Source organism: Papio anubis, chromosome 9 (assembly GCF_008728515.1).
Source record: "Papio anubis isolate 15944 chromosome 9, Panubis1.0, whole genome shotgun sequence".
Lineage (NCBI taxonomy): Eukaryota > Metazoa > Chordata > Mammalia > Primates > Cercopithecidae > Papio > Papio anubis.
In genome coordinates this window covers 3,655,702-3,675,034 of record NC_044984.1, presented here as the reverse complement: position 1 = coordinate 3,675,034, position 19,333 = coordinate 3,655,702, and the positions used below count along the sequence as shown (strand labels likewise).

The 19,333-nt window shown below is 49.3% G+C and overlaps 1 protein-coding gene across 6 annotated transcripts in view; it reads left to right on the top strand.

Annotated features, from left to right (window-relative positions):
* The window catches only part of CRACR2A (calcium release activated channel regulator 2A), a 154,946-nt gene that overhangs the window by 125,815 nt on the left and 9,798 nt on the right, over nt 1-19,333 (top strand). For all 6 annotated transcript variants that reach the window (XR_004175970.1, XR_002515490.2, XM_031650207.1 and 3 more), the window contains 4 exons: nt 3,298-3,628; nt 8,038-8,170; nt 14,019-14,100; nt 14,175-14,289. Coding sequence is in view for 4 of the 6 variants with exons in the window: in XM_031650207.1 (XP_031506067.1) it covers nt 3,298-3,628; nt 8,038-8,170; nt 14,019-14,100; nt 14,175-14,289 (661 nt within the window). In the remaining 2 variants the exon portion in view is untranslated. The remainder of the gene's footprint in view (nt 1-3,297; nt 3,629-8,037; nt 8,171-14,018; nt 14,101-14,174; nt 14,290-19,333) is intronic.

Sequence of the window (19,333 nt, the reverse complement as noted above, 5' to 3'; positions counted from 1 at the left end):
CCTTCTTTAATGTCGGGCTCATTGAGAGCTGGCTCTGGGCCCACACTCAGTGCCTGCTGACCCCTTGAAAGGTGAGGAAACTGAGGTCAGCTGCACTCACTGCCCTCAAATCTTAGAACACATTCCCCTCCCTGTTCTGACATCCAAGCCAGAGGGTAATGTGCAGAGCAAACCCCCCAGGACAGACCATTGCCTTCTGAGGCTGCCCCACCCTATTGTGTGTCTGCAGAGAGGGACTGTGTAGCAGCAGAGGAGAGGGGTCAAGGGAGAGAGAGATGGAGTGTGTAGCTGGGCAACACTGTTGTCGCTGAGCAGAACGGATGCACTCGGTTTTGGAGTCGTTGTTGTTGTTGTTGTTGTTGTTGTTGTTGTTGTTTGAGACAGAGTCTTGCTTGGTCGCCCAGGCCAGAGTGCAGTGGCATGATCTTGGCTCACTGCAACCTCTGCCTCCCAGGTTCAAGCGATCGTCCTGCCTCAGCCTCCCAAATAGCTGGGATTACAGAGGTGCGCCACCACGCCCATCTAATTTTTGTATTTTTAGTAAAGACGGGGTTTCTCCATGTTGGCCAGGACTGGTCTTGAACTCCTGACCTCGTGATCTGCCCGCCTCGGCCTCCCAAAGTGCTAGGATTACAGGTGTGAGCCACCGTGCCCGGCCGATGCACTTGGGTTTTTAGGAATATGACTATATTGGCTATGAAGGTTAATTAAAGTGTCAAATAGAATCTCCAACAGTTAACTCCTTTCACAGACAAGACTGGGGCCTGTGCTTGACAGATCGTTTCAATGACTTATATTTAATTAACTCAAACGTAACGCATTTTGTTGCTCTTGGGCAGCACATGATTGAGCTTGAGTACCCAAGGGTTGGCTCGTTGCTCATTCAGAGACAAACCAGTCCCCCGCCCGCTCTTCGTTTTGGCATGTGCTGTGTCCACATAGATGGCCGCAGAGAGATAGAGGCACCTGACCCTTCAGTGTCAGACCCAGAGAGACCTTGAAGACTGCAAGCATGAAATGAAAAGATATGCAAAGGGGAAGTGACTCTGGAGATGTAAATCAGCTCATCAGTCAAACCTTTGGGCCTGATCATCATGAATTCTTGTTCTAAATAGCTGAATAATGAGATACAATTTGGGAGCCCAAATTCTGCAACAGTGATTGGCCCGTTGGTTCCTCAGAATGGAATGGATTGACTGATTGATTGAACAGACGTTTACTGATTACCTACTGTGTTCCAGACGTTCTTTTAAGTTCTGTAAAGCCTCCAAAAATAAATTAGACGTGGGTCCTACCATTAATCTCCGTTATTAAATGCTCACTTAATACATATTTATTGAGTGTCTACTGTGTGTGAGGTGCTGTGCTATTTGCTGGATATACAGTAGTGAGCAAAATGGACCTACCTCTGTGTCATTGAATTTCTGGTTGAGTGGTAGAAGCAGACAATAATCAAGTAAGTGACAAATTGTGAGCTCCAAATTCTAATGCAGACTTTCCCAAAAATAGCTGCTGTCCCTACTAATGGCAGAGAGCACTTGGTGGTAAAACCAAAAATGAACTCAGTCATGCCATGATGCAGGTATTATAGAATGGCAGTAGTGCTTGAGAATTTCCCAGATAAAAAGCTTTTTCCAATAAATGCTTTGTTTTAAGGCCTATCTAAGTGGCTATTTCTTTTCTGGTCGCACAGCCTTTGAAAAAACATGCTGTGTGTGCGTACTGGCTCATGTGTACACACAAATATTCACTTTGGTGTGTATAAGCAGAGTAAAAGTAGATGGGAATACCAATTGTGTTCTAAAACAAATAAGCACTTTATAAGCTTGATACAATATATAGGAAGTTTGCTGGAAAGAAGACATTTGGCTTTTTTAAAACTGTGTTTATAAGTCAAGGGAAAGGTGCTTTAATTGCTGCAAATCCTTTATTTTTATATCAGGGAATCCAAACTAATTCACCCTTTCTGCAAGCAAGCACTATATTGTAATTTGTCTTTCAGAATCGCAGTTAATTTCAGGATGGTGATACCTGCTTTTTTTTTTTTTTTCTTTTTCCTTTCTACTGTTGATCTTTAAGAGTAATATATATTTTAAATCAGGGAGCAAAAGAAAATGTATTTCTCTGTTCTACATATTCTGTGTCCTTCATTTAGTTCCTTTATCCTTTGGTCCTATCGCCCCATTGCTTCATCCCCATTTCATTTCCTTTTCTAGTCTGCGTGCATGTGTGCGTGTGTGTGTGTGCGTGTGTGTGTGTATTTGCGTGTGTCTGTGTGTGTTTCAATTCTGGACTTAAGGTCCTCCCTGTCAAACTTCCCTTAAGACAATTTCTGTGAGGCCTTTGCTCTCAAAACCTTCTGAAAGTACAGACTCTGCATTGACCCCCACATCCAGTTCCCTCCTTCCCTGCACTGCCTACAGCTTCTCCTTGCCCTTAGTGCTCAAATGCTTCTAGAAGCAAGTGTGTGCTTAGGCCTCTGAGACCATTTACTCCTGATTCTGACTTCCAGGGATACAGAAAGAAGAAGACAAAGGGAGAGGAAGGAGAGGTGGATGGAGATGCTCTGCCTGGTTTTCTTCTGACCCAAAGCCTCCTGTCCAGGGGGCAGCTGCCTGTGAACCAGCAGACCTGCTCTATCTGGAGGTGGGGGGCCCTCTCAGAGCAACAGCACCCCTCACACTGCTGAGGATGTTTTGCAAACATGTCTGTTTTTATGTATTGTCTTATTTGTGAATAGACAGAACAGATGGGCCACATTTTACAGCAAGGCCTGAAGAGTTGAAGTGTCTTACCCAAGGACACACAGTTAGTAATGGCTGGCGCTGGGAGCAGAGCCAAGGCCACCTGCTAATGTTAATCAGGGTGCTTTGTATCTGAGTCTGAGACTTCTTTCTTTACAACCTTTCCTTCTCCTTCATAGCAGTCTCACAATTTGTAAATGATGTATTTATTTGTGTCATTATTGCTTTAGTCCCCCACTAAATCAAGTATTCCATGAGGACAGGAATTATGTCCATCTGTAAATGGCATCTGTACCTAATGCTTGGTCGTCATCATCATCATCATCATCTGTGTCATCATCTGCCTCAGCAGTGGCAGCAGGCACTTAGTGTAAGCGTGTTGAGTGAATGAGCTGCAGAATGCTGGCTGGTTTGTTCTTCCCTTTCCCAGAGTGCTCTTCTCCAAAGGTGTGATGCTCCCTGGTTATCTGTTTGTCACAAAAGCCGTCATGCAGCCCGTGTTGAAATATTTTGTGAAATCCTCCCAACTCTTCTCTCTTCCCCGCCCCAATAGCCAGTCAGAGGAGGAGGAGGAGGTGTTTAGCATCCCAAGGAGAAGCTCCCTGGGCCTGAGTGGATATCCCCTAACAGAAGAGGAGCCAGGAACCGGGGAGCCAGGGCCTGGGGGTCCATACCCCCGGCCTCTCCGCAGAATCATCTCCATTGAAGAAGACCCCCTGCCCCAGCTCCTGGATGGCGGCTTTGAGCAACCCCTGAGCAAATGCCCAGAAGAGGAAGAGGTCTCTGACCAAGGGGTACAGGGACAAATCCAGGAGGCCCCACCCTTGAAACTCACCCCCACATCCCCCCGAGGGCAGCCTGTTGGAAAAGAAGCTGTGTGTAAGGTAAGGGCTCATCCTACGTTGGTTCATGGACATCGCTTCTATGATGTGTCTCTTGCATTTGAGGCCAAGCGCCCGGAGAGGCAGCTCAGGAGGTCAGATGCTGCAGGTCCAGTGATTCACCACATCTGTGTCCTCCAAATACCACTTTCCCCCGCTTAGCTGAGAGTCATGCAGGGAGACCCGGGGATCCCGATAAATTCTCCTTAAACCTCCGTTGTGTTTGGAATAACGCTCAAAATCCTAAGGAAATTGAACACTCGAACAAAGGATTCTTAGCAAAGCAATTTTACTTCTGCGCAGAGGGGTGCCTCCTTGGCCAGTTGCCATGAGAGCACACCTGAACGAAGGGGCATGAGATGCATGTTTATTTCTGATGCAAGTCCTGCCCTGTACCCTTTCCCCATTGGCCAGGGTTGGGTCGTACAATCTAAACTAATCCCGGTTGGCTAAACATTTGATTTTTAAAGATAGGGTGAGCACGTAAAAGAAAGTGGATGGAAAGGGCAAGGGGTGTCTGTAATGAACCAGAAAGTTCGTCCTCTTTCCAAATAAGGAAAAGAATGTGAGCTGGTATTGATAATGCTTGGTACTGTGGTGTGCCTGGGCATCTAACAAAGGCAAGAAGGAAAAAAAGGAGAAAAAAAGCCGGGGGAAGGGGGGTACTGTGAATTAAAGAATAAAAGATTGATCAGATTATTTGAAAAGAAACCTCATCATATCACACAGTTGTTTGCCCCATTCCCGACCCTGTGCTCTCTCTTCTGACTCGGTTTCAAAAGCATTAATTGAGCACCTACTTATGATAGACTGTATGCTCGGCTCCTAGCATGCAATTTCATATACTTTTAAAGTTGCATGCTTTGTAACTGCTCTTAGCAGAGCCAGGCCCTGCTGTAGAAAGTTTGCATACCATCATTTTTCTCTTGGTTCTTAATCAGCGAATCCCACTTTCATTCCGACATTCCCTGCCTGCTCCTCTCTTCAGTGTGACCCTGTACTTCCCACCAGGCCTTCCTGCTAAATTCTGTAGGAAAAGGGAGACCATATGAAAAGTGGCTCCCCTGGCTCATGGTGATAGATGCTCTTTGCCTCATTTGGGACTCAGGCCTCGGAATAGGCTCCTTGAGCCCTCATCCTGCACTCAGCCTTCTGAAACAGCTTTAGAACGATCCACAACAGTCTGAAAGGGGCTCCTGCCTGCACGCCACCGCAGCCATTGAGAACTGAGCCTTTGCCACCTTGAACTTTTCCCAGTGGCTGCCTTAGGGTGTGAGCTACCTAATGGACTTCCTGGCATAGGTTACCATTCTCAGACCAGGATTAAGACTCATGCCTGCAGATCACTCCTCAAGGGCCCTGGTGCAAGGGGAGAGTGGAGAGCTGGGTGGCACCAATGTGGGGTCCCCCTCCCTCCTGCATGCCCTTCCACTTCCCCTTCAATGCACAGACCTACACTTGCTGGCGGTGGGTACAAATGGGGTCTTATATAACTCCAAGATGTCCCCCTAAAATGTGAAAGAAGTGTCATGAGGTCAGTAGGAGCTGAGGATGAAGAAAAAGGCTCAAGCATCTGCTCAAACATCTGCTATGGCATTTTATCCTCACCGCTATCTGCAGGTCAGACATTTGTTCTCCCCATTGACAGATGGGAAAGTTGGAGCTCAGAGGGGAGAGGCCAGGCCCACAGTGATGGAGAGCCCAGCCCTCCTCACCGAGCTCTCTCACTTCTGTGCCCACTCCACGAGGTCCTGCTGCCGTCGTGCTGGGGACAGAACTGCAGCAGGGAGGAAGTACGATTTACTAGCAGCCACACCACAGCTCCAGCAGGGAAGGTATGCTCGTTTAAAGGCTACTGCAAGGCAGACCCTCCCATATAAGGCTGGTGAGGTGTAAATTGGTACAACCCTTCTGGAAACCCATTTGGTAATATGAATCAAAAACTTAAAAATAGCATATCCTTTGAACCGGCACTTCTACTGCTGGGAATTCTTCGTAAGGAAGTAACCAAAATCAGACAAAGATTGAACTCAAGAATGCAAGAGTTATTTATAATAGCAAACAGTTGAAAGAAAAATGTCCAATAATAGGGACATAAGGCATAGTATATTAATTCACTAGAATATTATACAGCTGTTAAAAATATTTTCAAAAATCTTTAGTGACTAAAAAAATTGTAAGTTAATAATATATGATAAAGTAGGATAAAATTATATGTATCTCAAATTTCTATAAATAAAACAAAGATGATATTTTAAAAAGCTGAAAGGAATGCATCAAGATATGAATTGTGGGCTGGGCATGGTGGCTCACACCTGTAAAAGCAGCACTTTGGGAGGCCATGGTGGGAGGACAGCTTGAGGCCAGGAGTTCAAGACCAGCCTAAGCAACATAGCAAGACCCGGTCTTTACAAAAAGTAAGAAAATTAGCCAGACGCGTTGATGCATACCTGTAGTCCTAGCTGCTCCAGGGGCTGAGGCAGGAGGAGTTCTGAGCCCAGGAGTTCAAGGCTGCAGTGAGCTGTGATTGCACCACTGCACTCCAGCCTGGGCAACAGAATGCGACCCAGTCTCTTAAAAAATAAAAAGATATGAATAGTGACCACTTCAGGGTGGTAGGGTAGATTAGGAAGAATTAATTTCCCCTCTACTTTTGTGCATTTCCTAATTTGAAACATTAGCATAATTTTATTTTTTAAAGGCTTATTTTTTACATTAAAAAGCATGAAAGGAGGGAGGATGAGAAGAGATCTTCTGACTTGCCAGCCAGGTACTGCTTCTCCAGCCCCCTCCCCGCAATCCAGCCATCTTATTTTCCTGTGGCAGGTGGCCTGTCCCCCAGAGGGGACAGTGGGTTAGGTGCATGAACATACCTGAGAGTTTGCTGCCCCTGTGAGGTGAGTCCTGCCTGACGCTGAGCCGTTGATGTGTCTATGGGCAAAATAAAAGTGCTCTGCCTGAGGAGGGGCGGTGGCCACAGGGCTAAGGATCAGGCAACACCTCTCCCACCAGGACCATTTCCTGCCATCCTGGGTTTCACCTTCCCTGCCCTGTACTGTGCTTGGGTGTATTAGATCGATACACTGAGTTTTAGTCTCAAACAAATAACAATTAAAGGTACAGGGACCAGCAGAGAATTGGTGCCCTTGTGCATGACATGAATAAAGAAAATGGGGCAGGAGGCATAGTTTTTGAGTGCAGGTTGGTGGTTATTTTTTTTTTAACTTTTAGTTTAAATTTCTGTAGTTGACCTTGAATTCTCTCCTAAATACTGCATGGAATTGATTTCTCTCCAAAAGGCAGTTAATGGCTTTTTATCTGAAACTCAAGTACTGCTAATACAACTGCCACTACATTATAGTATTTGCTTAATGAGAGGAGCTAATTCCCCCAAATTCACTTTGAAATAGATTCAAAAGAGCCTTCCCATGTGATCAGGCATCGCTTGAGCTGGGCCTGAAGGCGCGATGCCTGCAGTTGAGTGGCAGGTCCCTGGAGTGAATGATCATTCCTCAGCAGCAGGCTGTGCTGGAAGGCGGCTCCTTACTCTACCTCCTACTTGCTTTTTGTCCTAGGTCAACTTCACTCCCCTCTGGGCTTTCGTGCCCCAGCCCTTTCCCTCTGCGGGGCCCAAGAGACAGAGCAGCAGTGACTGACTGACTCTGGGAAGCTTTGCCCAGCAGCCTAGCATTTCCCAGCTTCCTGAGTGGAGACCCTCGTGCCTCAGTTACACAAGGAGGATGGCGGTGCCTCGATGGGAGCTGATGAGATGCATGGAGAGCAATATTCAGAGAGGCCAGAGCATCCTCCGTTTAGTCCAGGCTGCCAAGGATAGGGCTGAAATAAGGAACTCCCTGTCCCAACCTGGGACGTCTCTGTCCCCGTGATGTGGATAAGCCTTCTTTTATCCTCCTCTCCTTCTCTCTGCAAACGCCCCACCTTGTCCTTCCCTACAGAAAAAATTCCTGCCTCCTCTTGGAGGAATTGTGGGCTGGTCATGGTGGCTCACACCTGTAAAAGCAGCACTTTGGGAGGCCATGGTGGTAAGCCGCCTCCTCTGTGCCCTGTCGCACTTGGAGCACTGAGCTGTCCTTATCCGTGAACGTGCTGCCTCCTCCACCCCACCGAATCCAGGGTCGGCCTCTGCCTCCCTGCCACAGGAGGCGGACAGCACATGTCACCTGGGTGGCTGTTTCTCCTCCCTCCTGCGGATGCTGGAAAAAGCCTCCATGCCCCAAGGCCGACTATGCTCACTGCATTCTGAGGCTGTGGCAGCCTCCCTGGTGCAGGTCTGGAGGCCGGTCTGCACCCCCTGAGGGCCACTGTGGGGATGGGTGAAGGGCCTCTGGTGGCTGGGGCAGGGGCTGGCAGGACCATTCCCTGCAGTTGGTCAGACTGTGTGCCGTCCGCAGGAGGAAAGCTCTCCCTCTGCCCCCGACCGGCTCTTCAAGATTGTGTTCGTTGGCAATTCCGCGGTGGGGAAGACGTCCTTCCTGAGGAGGTTCTGTGAGGACCGGTTCTCCCCAGGCATGGCGGCCACTGTGGGTGAGTTCTCCTCCCTGAGGGGGGTCCCAGGCCCATCTCTGGGAAAGGACTTTGTGAGAGGGGGACCCGGGGGAGGGGGCATTAGAGGCCCATGGGAAGGGCCACGGGGATTGGCCGATAGGGATGCTGGTGTCTGCTGTGTTCAACAGAGAGGCTGGGAGGGGCAAGATGAAGCCACCTCCCCTCACACTGCTAAGCTCATCCTGTGTGTGATGGGACCCCGGAGTACTTCGTAAGTCCAACCCTGGGTTTATGGAACTAAATTTGGTAAAGGTAGATTTGGGTCCCCTTCCCCCTTCAATGAGTACCCCCTCCCTTTGACCACTCCTCCCCGCTGTCAGCAGGGCCCTGGGTCTTCCTGCTCCCCCCGAACTGCCTGGGACTCCTCCCGAGACCCACATCCGGCCACACATGCCCCTGCCTTCCTGAGGGCCTGCTACATCCTGGCCTGGCTCCTGGAAGGCTTCTTTTACCCGTCACATTGTATCTGTCCTAAGTCCCCAGCCTGCTGGGTGACAGCTGGACTTCAATGTGGAAGCTCATTAGGCTCAGCCATTAATGGATGATCATGGCTTAATGTGTTCCCACTCTGGGTGATATTTTATTTAAATAGAGGCCTTTAATCCCTTCACCCACAGTTGAGGGTTGCATTGGAATATGTGGTGAGACCCAAGGGCATACGGACCTTTTAGCTTGAATCACTCAACAGGAAGGTGAATCACTCAACAAAAAACAAATACATTGCATGCCTGTTCTACCAAGCTGATAAGTCAACTGTACTTGAAAATGTATTTGTATGACCTGAATATTTACCAGAAGCTTTTATAGTCATCCTTTTCATCTATCTCCACAACAACCCTAGGGGACAGGTACTGTTCAGCCCAGTCGACAGATCAGGAAACTGAGGTCCAGAGAGGTTAGAGGCTTGTTCACATTCCCATCAGTGGGTTGGTGCTGATATCTTCCCCTCAACTACCTTCTATTCCATGCCATAGTGTCCCTCAATTGAGTTGTATGCACTTAGCACCCCATGAGAGGTGAGGATGCTTGTCTGCCTCTGGAGGTGAACAGAGGTTGGTGCAGGAAGGAGGGGCTTCGGAGGTTCAGTAAGACATCAGAAGTCCTGAGTCCTCATCTGGGCCCTGCCACTGACAAGCTGTGTGACCTCAAGAGGATGTGATGCCTCTTAGGGCTTCAGTTTTCTCTCATTTGAAAAATGAGAGGTTGCAACTGGGTCCCTGTGTGTCTGCTTTTGCACTGCTATAAAGAAATACCTGAGACTGGTAATTTATAAAGAAAAGAGGTTTAACTGGCTCATGGTTCTGCAGGCTGTACAGGAAGCATGGCTGGGGAGGCCTCAGGAAACTTACAGTTATGGCAGAAGGTAAAGGGAAAGCAGGCACGTCTTACATGGCCAGAGCAGGAGGAATAGAGGACAGGCGAGGTGCTGCAAACCTTTAAACAACCAGATCTCGTGAGAACTCTATCATGAGGAAAAGGTATGGTGCTAAACCATTCATGAAGGATCCACCCCCATGATCCAATCACCTGTCCCAGGACCCACCTCCAACATTGGGGATTATAATTGAATATGAGATCTTGGTGGGGACACAAATCCAAATCATATTAGCACCCTAAGACTGCCTCCAAGCCTAGGTCTCTGACTCAACCATCTTTGACCTTTGGCTGTGTGACAAGCTGGTTCTACAAGACCAACTTTGAGCAGCCCAGAGTCCTGCCTGGGGAAACTCCATTTTCCTTCTCTTACCCTGAACTGGCCCTTCTAACATTTCTCCCAGAGAGGGGTCTGTGCCTGTGTGCTTCAGGTGTCCCGTCCTTCCTGCCAGGCCTTTTCTTACACTGTTATCACACCTGGAATATCTTCCCATCCCTTTCCTTCTGCTCAACTTCACCCAGAGACTGAGAGCATCCCAAGACAAAAATTGGGACCCAGATGGGAAGAAGCACGAGCCTGCAAACCAAACCCAGAAGAGCCTGGCCACGTCTGGTCTCGAGGGAGGGGCAGCTGGGAGTGTGCTGAGTGTGGTAACACAGGAGACAGCACCTGGGAGGTCAACTTGCCCTCCCTGAGGGCATTCCATGGGGGAGGCCCTACGGTCTTGGCTCTGGCACAGGCCTGGGGGAGGCAGGGAGTGGGTGCCAGCCCGCAGGCCTCAGAGCCATGTCCCCCGAGCAGTGTGCATGTGGCCTGCCTCTCCTGACAACAAAATCAGGGTCTGTTTACATTTTCAACTTGTGGCCCTGAGATGGAAGGCCCTGAAAAATAGAAAATCAGACTCATTTGCACTTCCCAGGAGGCCAATTATGGAAACACCCTACAGTTTAGGAAGGGGGAAAAAAAAAATCAAAGGTTCCAAATCAGGATGCCCTTCATCACACCACTCCACACATGCTCGAGCAGCAGCTCAAATTAGTTTCCCTGCCACACTGCAGGCCCTGCTCTGGGACACATGTCAGGAAGCAGATGTCGCACCAGCCACCTGCATGCTGCCCCCTTTAAAGAGATACAACAGCCACAGAGTCACAGCCTCTCGGGCCAAAACTGCCCACCCCCAGACCAGGATTCCATCCAATCTCCTGTCAAGGGCAGCAGTTACAGCCCAGTGGCAGGGCTTTGGCTGTTCTTCCAGCTCACCTCCATCCTCCGAGGGGTCCTCCAACTTCCTGGTCTCCCACTCCCTCATAAGAGCATGTTTTGTACTGGACCAGTGGCTTGTGTGAAATGCAAGTTGCTGCAGTGCGACTGGTGACTAGGGCACCCTGCCTGCCCCACCCGGGGCCCAGCCTGCTCCTTCAAGAGCAGGTGCTTGAGCCCTGCAGGCATCCTGGAGACGACACTGATGGTTTTTGCAGAATGCTAGATCTGGAAGGAACCTTAGGAATGGTCTAATTACATCCTCTCATGTTGTCAGTGAGAAAATGGAGATCCACAACAGACTGATCATTCGAGTTAACCAAACTCCCTGGAACCCAGGACTCCGAGTCCAGCGTTCTTCCCACTACACCACACTGGTTCACAGCCTCCCTGCATTAGGTCACAGGCCGGAACCCAAGGTGTTTCTTCCAGAAGCTGTTTCTGGCAGAATGCCCCAGCCCTTTCTTGGCCACCGGTCCAGTGTCTGTCCCACTGCCCATCTCTACAGAGAAATCCCTGCAGCAGCTCCCTAGGGTATTTCTCCAGAGCAACTTGCTGCCACTGCTCCCCAGTGCTCCTGCCTTATGACAGCTCAGGGCTGTCACCTCGAGAAAGGTTAAGGTCACCCTCCTGGCAACCATCAGCCCAGCGCTAACCCACACCATCTCCACAGCACCTTTCAAGGTGCCAGGAGGCTCCTGACTTGAGCCATCCTTCGGGAAGCAATTCGCTTGCAAACAAGGGTCACCTCGATGTGATAGTTGAATGCTCCAGCCGCACTTAAACACTGTGAACATCTAACTTAGCCCCTTCATCCCTTCGTACCTCCATCCCACTGCCGTCTACCGATGAGGAGGGAGAACCCCCCCAAAATGAGCTGCACCCATGGTCAGTGGCAGAGCTGAGACAGGAACGCACAACACAGGTCTCTTGCCTCCTGGGATTTCAGAACTGGTGGTCGTCTTTAAATCAGTTTAATCCAGGCCCTCCGGTCCCCACGTATTCCGTGTTACTATCCTGTTGGACTTGTGTTCTCTGGCTTCATGTTTGCACACGCTGCCTCTTCATCCCCACCCCCTCGTCTTCTCCTTGTGTCCCTCACACCCAGCCCCCGGGAGCCTGTTTATCTGCTTCCTCGGCCTGCCTGTCTGAGGCTGCAGAGAGAAACACATCACGTGTTCAGCAGGGAGTCTCACCAAGCTCACCACGGCACCAAGCATTTTTCCAGCACACTCTTTTGCCCATCTCACTCCTCGCCAGAGACAGCTGCCTGTCCTCCAGCAAAGCACCTAGCCCATGAGGTGGAGCAGGAGCTGAGGGCAACCAAGACCCAGCTGCCCCAGCAAGCTCCCTGCCGCTCTACCTGCGAGCCTTACCAGCAGGCAGAAGGCTCTGTCCTCGGGGAGCACTGGCTGGTTTTGGATCTGGCCCTGAAGCTGTATGACCATGGATGCCTTTCCCTTCAGTTGTTACCAGAAAGCAGGCAGCCCCTTCTGTCTCCCAGAGCACAGACCAGGAAAGCCCCTCCACTTCTAGCCAGGAAGAAAACGCACCCTTGGATTCACCTTCCAGCCACTGTCATCTGTTTTGCTGGGAGCACTTAGTCCTGGGCCTTCTAGGTGAAACAAAGCTGCCCGTGTCCTGTGCCCTGAGTCTGGCTCCAGGAGTGGCAGTCAGCCTCAGAGCTGGGATTGCAGCTCACCTGGCTACCAGACCAGCTCAGGCAAGGCACAACTGCTCATGACTCGTGCTTCATCTCTCGGTGTGTGTGTGAATGTGTGTGTTTGAGTATATATGCATGTGTGCACATGTGTGTGCAGATAACTCACATGGATGTCACAGGGGGACTCTGTGAAGGTAGAGAGGCAGCACATAGAAACACTGGAAATAGCATTCTATTAATGGGAGAAATCGCTCTCAGCCCAGACAATTGCAGTCCTCTCTGGCCCCCGTCTGTGAAGCAGAGGGCCTCCAGACTCCCTGCTGCCCCTGACATTCTGGAAGTGGATGATCCTCCCGCCTCTCCTCACTCGTGAGTCCTTAATGCAGTAGCCTTTGCCCAGCAGCAGCGGCTGGGATGACCTTTTCCATTTACTGCCTCTTTGTTGTCTGTTTGGTCTCTTCTGTCCCTCTCTGTCCAAGCTGCTGTTGCTGTTTGTCTTCCTGAGCCCTCCAGAGGCCTTTCTGAAGGTTGTGGGAGATACCCTAAAGTTCTAAGATCTCGAACTTATGGTGCTGGTGGTGGGATGTACTTTTGAACCTCTTTATGCCTTTGCGAATATTCTTACAGGATGTAGGAGTGGAGAAGACCTGTATTAAAACGCCTGTGTTGAGGTCCTGACCTCTGAGAGCTGTTGTGGGGTGCAGAATGCACTTCACTGACCTTGCCCCCTCTCTCTGGGGTTGAGGACCCCAGGTAGGGTCACACCCCTGGAGAGATGGTTGTGAACAGCCCAGTGGTAGGATTAGGAACCCTAACCCATGTCAAGGGTGAACGTTGCCTGTGATTTTTTTCTCTTACCCCTTCTGTCCTGTCCTTTCCTCTACCTGACAGTTCCTACCCTCCTCCTCCTGTTCCTCCTCCCCTCCTTCTTCTTCCTCCACATACCTTTGGATTGGTTGATGGAGGCCATCCCCATAGGACATTTGATTTTTACTAGGGGGCCTTTTAAAGGATTTTAGGTGAAGAGAAACAAAGAAAGAGAGAGAGAAAGAGAAGGAGAGAGAAAGAGAAGGAAAGAGAAAGAAAGAAAGAGAAAGAAAGAAAGAAAGAGGAAAGAAAGAAAAGAAAGAAAAAGGAAAGAAAGAAAGGAAGAAAGAAAGAAAGTTGGGGGAGAGGGAGGGAGGAAGGGGGAAGGAAGAAAGGAAAAGAGGGAGGGAAGGAGGGAGGGAGGGAGGGAAAGAAAGAGCATATGGCTTGTATTACAGTGAAGAGCCCGCAGTTCAGAGTGGTTAAGTGATCTGATCAAGGTTCCACAGCTAATAAGTGGCAGAGAGAGGACCAGAGCTGAAGTCCCATGCCTCCCCATCCAGTGCTCTGTTCCTTTCTCCATTTTGCCTCCCACGAGCTGCACAGGGAGGGTTGTCACCTTGGGCCTGATGTGATTTCAGACATTGGAAGCCTCGTTTCCTGATTTGGAAGTGAGGTGCCCTGGCCCAGGGCAGCCCTGACAGACCCGTTTCACCCTGCAGGCATTGATTACCGTGTGAAGACAGTGAATGTGGACGACTCTCAGGTGGCCCTGCAGCTGTGGGACACGGCTGGGCAGGAGAGGTGAGGAGCTGCCTGAAGTTCGGGGCTCCAGGGGGAAGGTCATGCATGCCTGACCCGTGGCCCTTCTGTGGCAGGTACCGGTGCATCACCCAGCAGTTCTTCAGAAAGGCCGATGGTGTCATTGTCATGTACGATCTCACAGACAAGCAGTCGTTCCTGTCGGTCCGGCGGTGGCTGAGCAGCGTGGAGGTGAGCTGGCGACCTTCGTGGGAGCATTTAGGCTTGATTGTAGCTTCTCTTTTCTTCTCTGTCCATCTCCTACCCAAGCCTCTGCACTTTCAAAATCTGATTCAGAACTTGCCTTTTCCAGGAGCAAACTGATGCAGGCATTTGTTCCTCTGTTCATCCAAGTTCCCGGTACCAGGCTAGTTCCTGGGGACCCAGAAGTGACCAAGACAGACACAGTCCCTGCCCTCGTGGAGAGAGGGACACGGAAAATCCAGATTATGCCAGCAGCTGTGTCGTTGCTGGGCCATGAGTGAATGGGACTGGATTGGGAGAGGGGACATAGTGGAGTGTCAAGGAAGGATCCTGGAGAACTCAGTGTTTGAGTCACAACCAGATTCTTCCCTCATTCTGACCAGCACCTCTCCCACCCCCCCAGTCTTTCCAGCTCAGTAGGCCCAGCTATGCCCTGCCCAGGAGCCACACCATGCAATGTTTGGGGGCCTCTGTCACAGCTCTTCACACAAGAGGAGGTTGATCCAGAATGTGAGGGCTCCAGGCTCACCTCAAAATCAAGGGTCTTGGCAGGGCCCAAGAGCAACTGTGTTATCTTTGCATTCTGAATTATCTGGGAGACTCTACTTTTATGATTCCTACTTGCAATGTGTCGCTTTGTACGTGCTTTTTAAAAGTTTTTCCACCACTCCAATGCAGGCTTCTCAAGGCCAATGCCAGTGTGGACAAGCTACAAATTGCTCTTTACCAGGCCTCAGCTGATTCCTTCACAGAACAGCCAAGTAGGATGTCCCACCCCTTCCACCAGCAGGATTTGTGGTTTGTTCATTTATTTGTTAAAAACACCTGCAGGCACTATTCTAGGGCCTGGGAGTCCTAGCAGTGAATAAAAGAGACAAGGCTGCGGCCCTCATGAAGCTTATGTTCAGCTCTCTGCTCCAAGTCCATAATACCTTGCATATACTGTCACATACTTATCACGCTGCTACAAATCGCTTCTTTTTTTTTTTTTTTTTTTTGAGACGGAGTCTCGCTCTGTCACCCAGGCTGGAGTGCAGTGGCCGGATCTCAGCTCACTGCAAGCTCCGCCTCCCGGGTTTACGCCATTCTCCTGCCTCAGCCTCCCGAGTAGCTGGGACCACAGGCGCCCGCCACCTCGCCTGGCTGGTTTTTTGTATTTTTTAGTAGAGACGGGGTTTCACCGGGTTAGCCAGGATGGTCTCGATCTCCTGACCTCGTGATCCGCCCGTCTCGGCCTCCCAAAGTGCTGGGATTACAGGCTTGAGCCACTGCGCCCGGCCTACAAATCGCTTCTTTACCAGCCTGTGTCTCCGTGCTGCCTAAGAACAGAAGCTGCATCTTTGTTGCCATAACCTGGATGCTTTGCGTGAGGCCAACAACTACTGGATGAATGAATGGATACCACATTGCTCTGAAGGCAGAATCTTGGAGTTGTCAATGTCTTTGATCCTTTCGGCTCTAAGATCCGTGATCTCTTTCACCCAAATCTGTTTCTCTGTAGTTTCGCCTGTCTAGGTCACCCATCTCTCTCTTGTTAATGTGCATCCTTCTGATTACCAAGAAAAAATAAGGAACAGAATGGAAGCCAGATTCAAGGGTTTCTCAAGAATTTGCCTAATACCTATTATTTCTCAAAATTACTGTGCCTAACACACTTATAAATGAGAAAAATGCAAGTTTTGAAATGTAGCTGGTGGATTGCCTGTACACCAAACTAATAATGGAAGCAAATGGAATGGGTGAATCCGGCCGTAATTCCTTTCTAAACTTTGGAGTTTATGACATGATTTTTCTCTTCTTTTCTTTTTTTACTTTTGTTGTTGGCAGCACCAAGCAGATTTATCTTCCTTACAGAAGTTAAGCACGAGGAGAGAAGTTAGGGATTACCTAATCCAAGGGTTTCCAGACTTTCTTCCTTGGAGCCCTGGAATCAGACTGACATTCCCCAGAGATAGGGGGGCGGCAGGGGAAGGTTTAGTGGTCATGGATCTGGGTCCCTCGTCCCCCATCTCTGTCAGAGCTGCCTTGCCTTTTTCAGCATATTGGAGGTCAAATACAATTTTGTTAGACAAAAGGGATTCCCTTTGAAAATCTCCCGTCTAGTATAGCCATCTCCTTCAAAAGTGAAGAAAGGGAAGCCCTAACTTCTCCAGGGTCACCTGTCCTTTTCACAGACATTTAGTTGTCCCCCAATATCTAAATTTTGGTGTGTGCTAGGGCTAAGCCTCCAGGTGGTCTGAGATTAATGGGAATGGATGGTGACAAATTTGTGGAACTGTGCTCTCTGCTGTCATTAAGGGGTGTCATTTCTAAGGCTCCTGTCTGGCACAGAGCCTGGGATCTAGAAGAAGACATGGAACAGTTTGGTGGTGGAGGTGAAGAAATCTCAGAAGGCCATCATCACAGCATGAAGCATGAGTTTAGTCATCGTCCAGAAACGTTCCTTTGTGGGACAGGGCTGAAATGCATCTGCGCCGTGTGGCTGCTAAGAGGCCCATGGAAGCCTTGGTGTGTCTGTGGGCTCAGGAAGCCCGGCTCAGATGGGGAATCCATCGATAGTTAAATCAGAATGGTTTATGTGTAGACAGGGCCTTTCTACGTGATTTGTAGTTTGAGTTTTTTCTTTTTTTTAGATATTAGCCGAAGATACATTTAAGCTCTAATTGATTATTCTAAACCTGGATGAACATCAGGATCACGTGTGGAGCTTTTAAAGGGAACAGAGGCCAGGGCCTTCTCTCCCAGAGTGATTCAGGGCCTGAAAAAACAAAACAAAACAAAACTAGCAGTTCCCCAGGGAATTTTGATTCTCAGCCACCACTGTTCCTGGCCTAAACAAGTGCTCCTTGAACCCTAATGTATATGGGACTCTCCTGGGGACCTTCTTAAAATGCAGTCTCTGCTTCAGCAAGTCGGGGCTGGGGCCTGCCATTCTGTGTTTCTAGCAAGTTCTCGTGTGAGGCTGATGCTGGTGGTACAGGGATGACCCTTTGAGTAGAAGAGCTCTCAATCATTTTCAAAGACGCCTGTGACCCCTCACCAGGAATTTACTAAGCCTCTACGGCATGTCCAGCACACACCAGGAGCTCTGGGACTCAGTGTGATAGACCAGGAAACGCGTTCAGTTCAGCAGCGCAGAGTTTCAGAAACAAGCGCAGGAGGCTGTGTCAAATGGCAGAGTGTGTGTCAAAGGTGTGGAACGGTGGCATCAGAAATGCAATTATGCTCTAGATTCTTGAAAAGCTAAGTCATTCTGCCTTGGCAACCAGCAATCAGAGGTGTCAGGTGATAGATTAAAACTTGACACCTAATTTGATCTGAGGGGAACTGAAAATAATAAGTACCTTATATTTGTGGAGCACCTTATTTTTCCAAAGAGCTCCAAGCACTTTACCAACTCCCTCGCCCGGAGATGGGAGGGTGGAGGGGGAGCTTTAATAACAGTCTTCAAGGTTCTGAAGCCTTATTAGTAAGTGAATGGTGGCCAGCTGTTCACAGTCCCCCTTCCTCCCTCAACCTGAAAAGCACACAAGAAAAAAGGGCTTCAGTGGCTGTACGTGCCTGCATGGGAAAGACTTACTCTTGGAAGAGGTTGTGTGGGGTGGGAACAGATGCTCGGGGGAGGTAGTGGAGCTCCCTGAAAGGAAGTTCTTACTATCCCATCTTGGTCACTTCCTGGCCATGAAACTTTGGCCAATCATTCAATGAGGAAGCAGACCAAATGCCCCCTCCTGGCCCCCAAATTCTACAGTGTATGATGGCATCTGACTCTGTCTCTGGGAGGCCAAGACGGAGCAGGAATGTGTGTGGTGAGAAGATTCTGGAGAGTCCTTCCAGCCCAGAGGGAACCAAAATCCTTTGGTGCAAGAGAGCACCAGTGCTGCTTGATGAGGTGGGAAGGCTGTGGCCTTACCCTTGTTCTGCTATTTCACCCAGCCCAGACAACTTTATCTTGCCTGCAGGCCTTCTGCAGAAGAGGCCCAAGCAGGGCCCAGACGCACTCTGTGCCGATTCTCCAGAGTGCCTTATGGGAAGTCACTGCAGGCAGTCTTTCAGCCAACTCGGCATTTCCAACCCACCCCCGATTTCTTATCTCAGTTGGGTAGAATTGGTTTAACCATTCCAATCTGGAAAAGAAACTAGTCAGGCTCTAAGGCCCCATGTGTGGCCATGGGACAAACTGGATATCAGGAGACTCTGGGGCCTGTGTCGGGTAGAGAAAATAGAATTTAGAACGCCAGCCTGTACAAGCCTGTATGGGCTGGTATTTCCCCCAGAGCCAGATTGCTGGCCCCCAGTGTCTGCAGTTCTGGGATGCTGAACTTCTTGTTGAGAGCCTCTTGCCATTCTGATAGCACTAGATTGCTAGGCATATAAGTCGAGGAAGTGAAATAGAATTGGCAGAGTTCAGCCAAATAGACCAGTGTTTCCGAGCTGGAAAAAAACATGGAGATTAATCTAATACAACCTCTTGTTTTATAAGTAAGAAAAACTATGATCCAAAAAGAGGAAGTGACTTTCCCAGAGGCGCCCACACTTGTCAGCAGCACCACCCGATGCAGAAGCTAGGGCTTTGCCACACTGCACTGCTTCTCTCTTGTCCTGTGGTCCATGGCTGAAATCTGCTCCTGAAAAGCAGGTGTTCATTTACTTTTCAGTTCTTCTTGCTTCTCTCTCAAAGCAGGACAGTTCTTCAGCTCAAGGGGTCCTGGCCCACTTCCCTCTCCCTTCCTGGGCTGCTAGCTCAACCTCATTCTGCGATCTTTGTCATTGGTAACAATGTACAGCATGGTGCAAAAAATAGTTTGATTTTTTTTTCTCCACGTTCCAAGTTGAGCTTGAAGTGCTGGCAGTTTAAAACGAACCACACAAATAAATCTTGTTTTGACTCATAGTCCAGGGGATGGATAAATATGGAAACCCCCAAGATATAATTTTGCAGTCATTTTTTTCTTAGCATAACTGCATGCTTTAATGTGCTGAAAAAATTCTTGCTCTGGCTCCAGAGAAATAGCAGCACTATCCCAGCTAA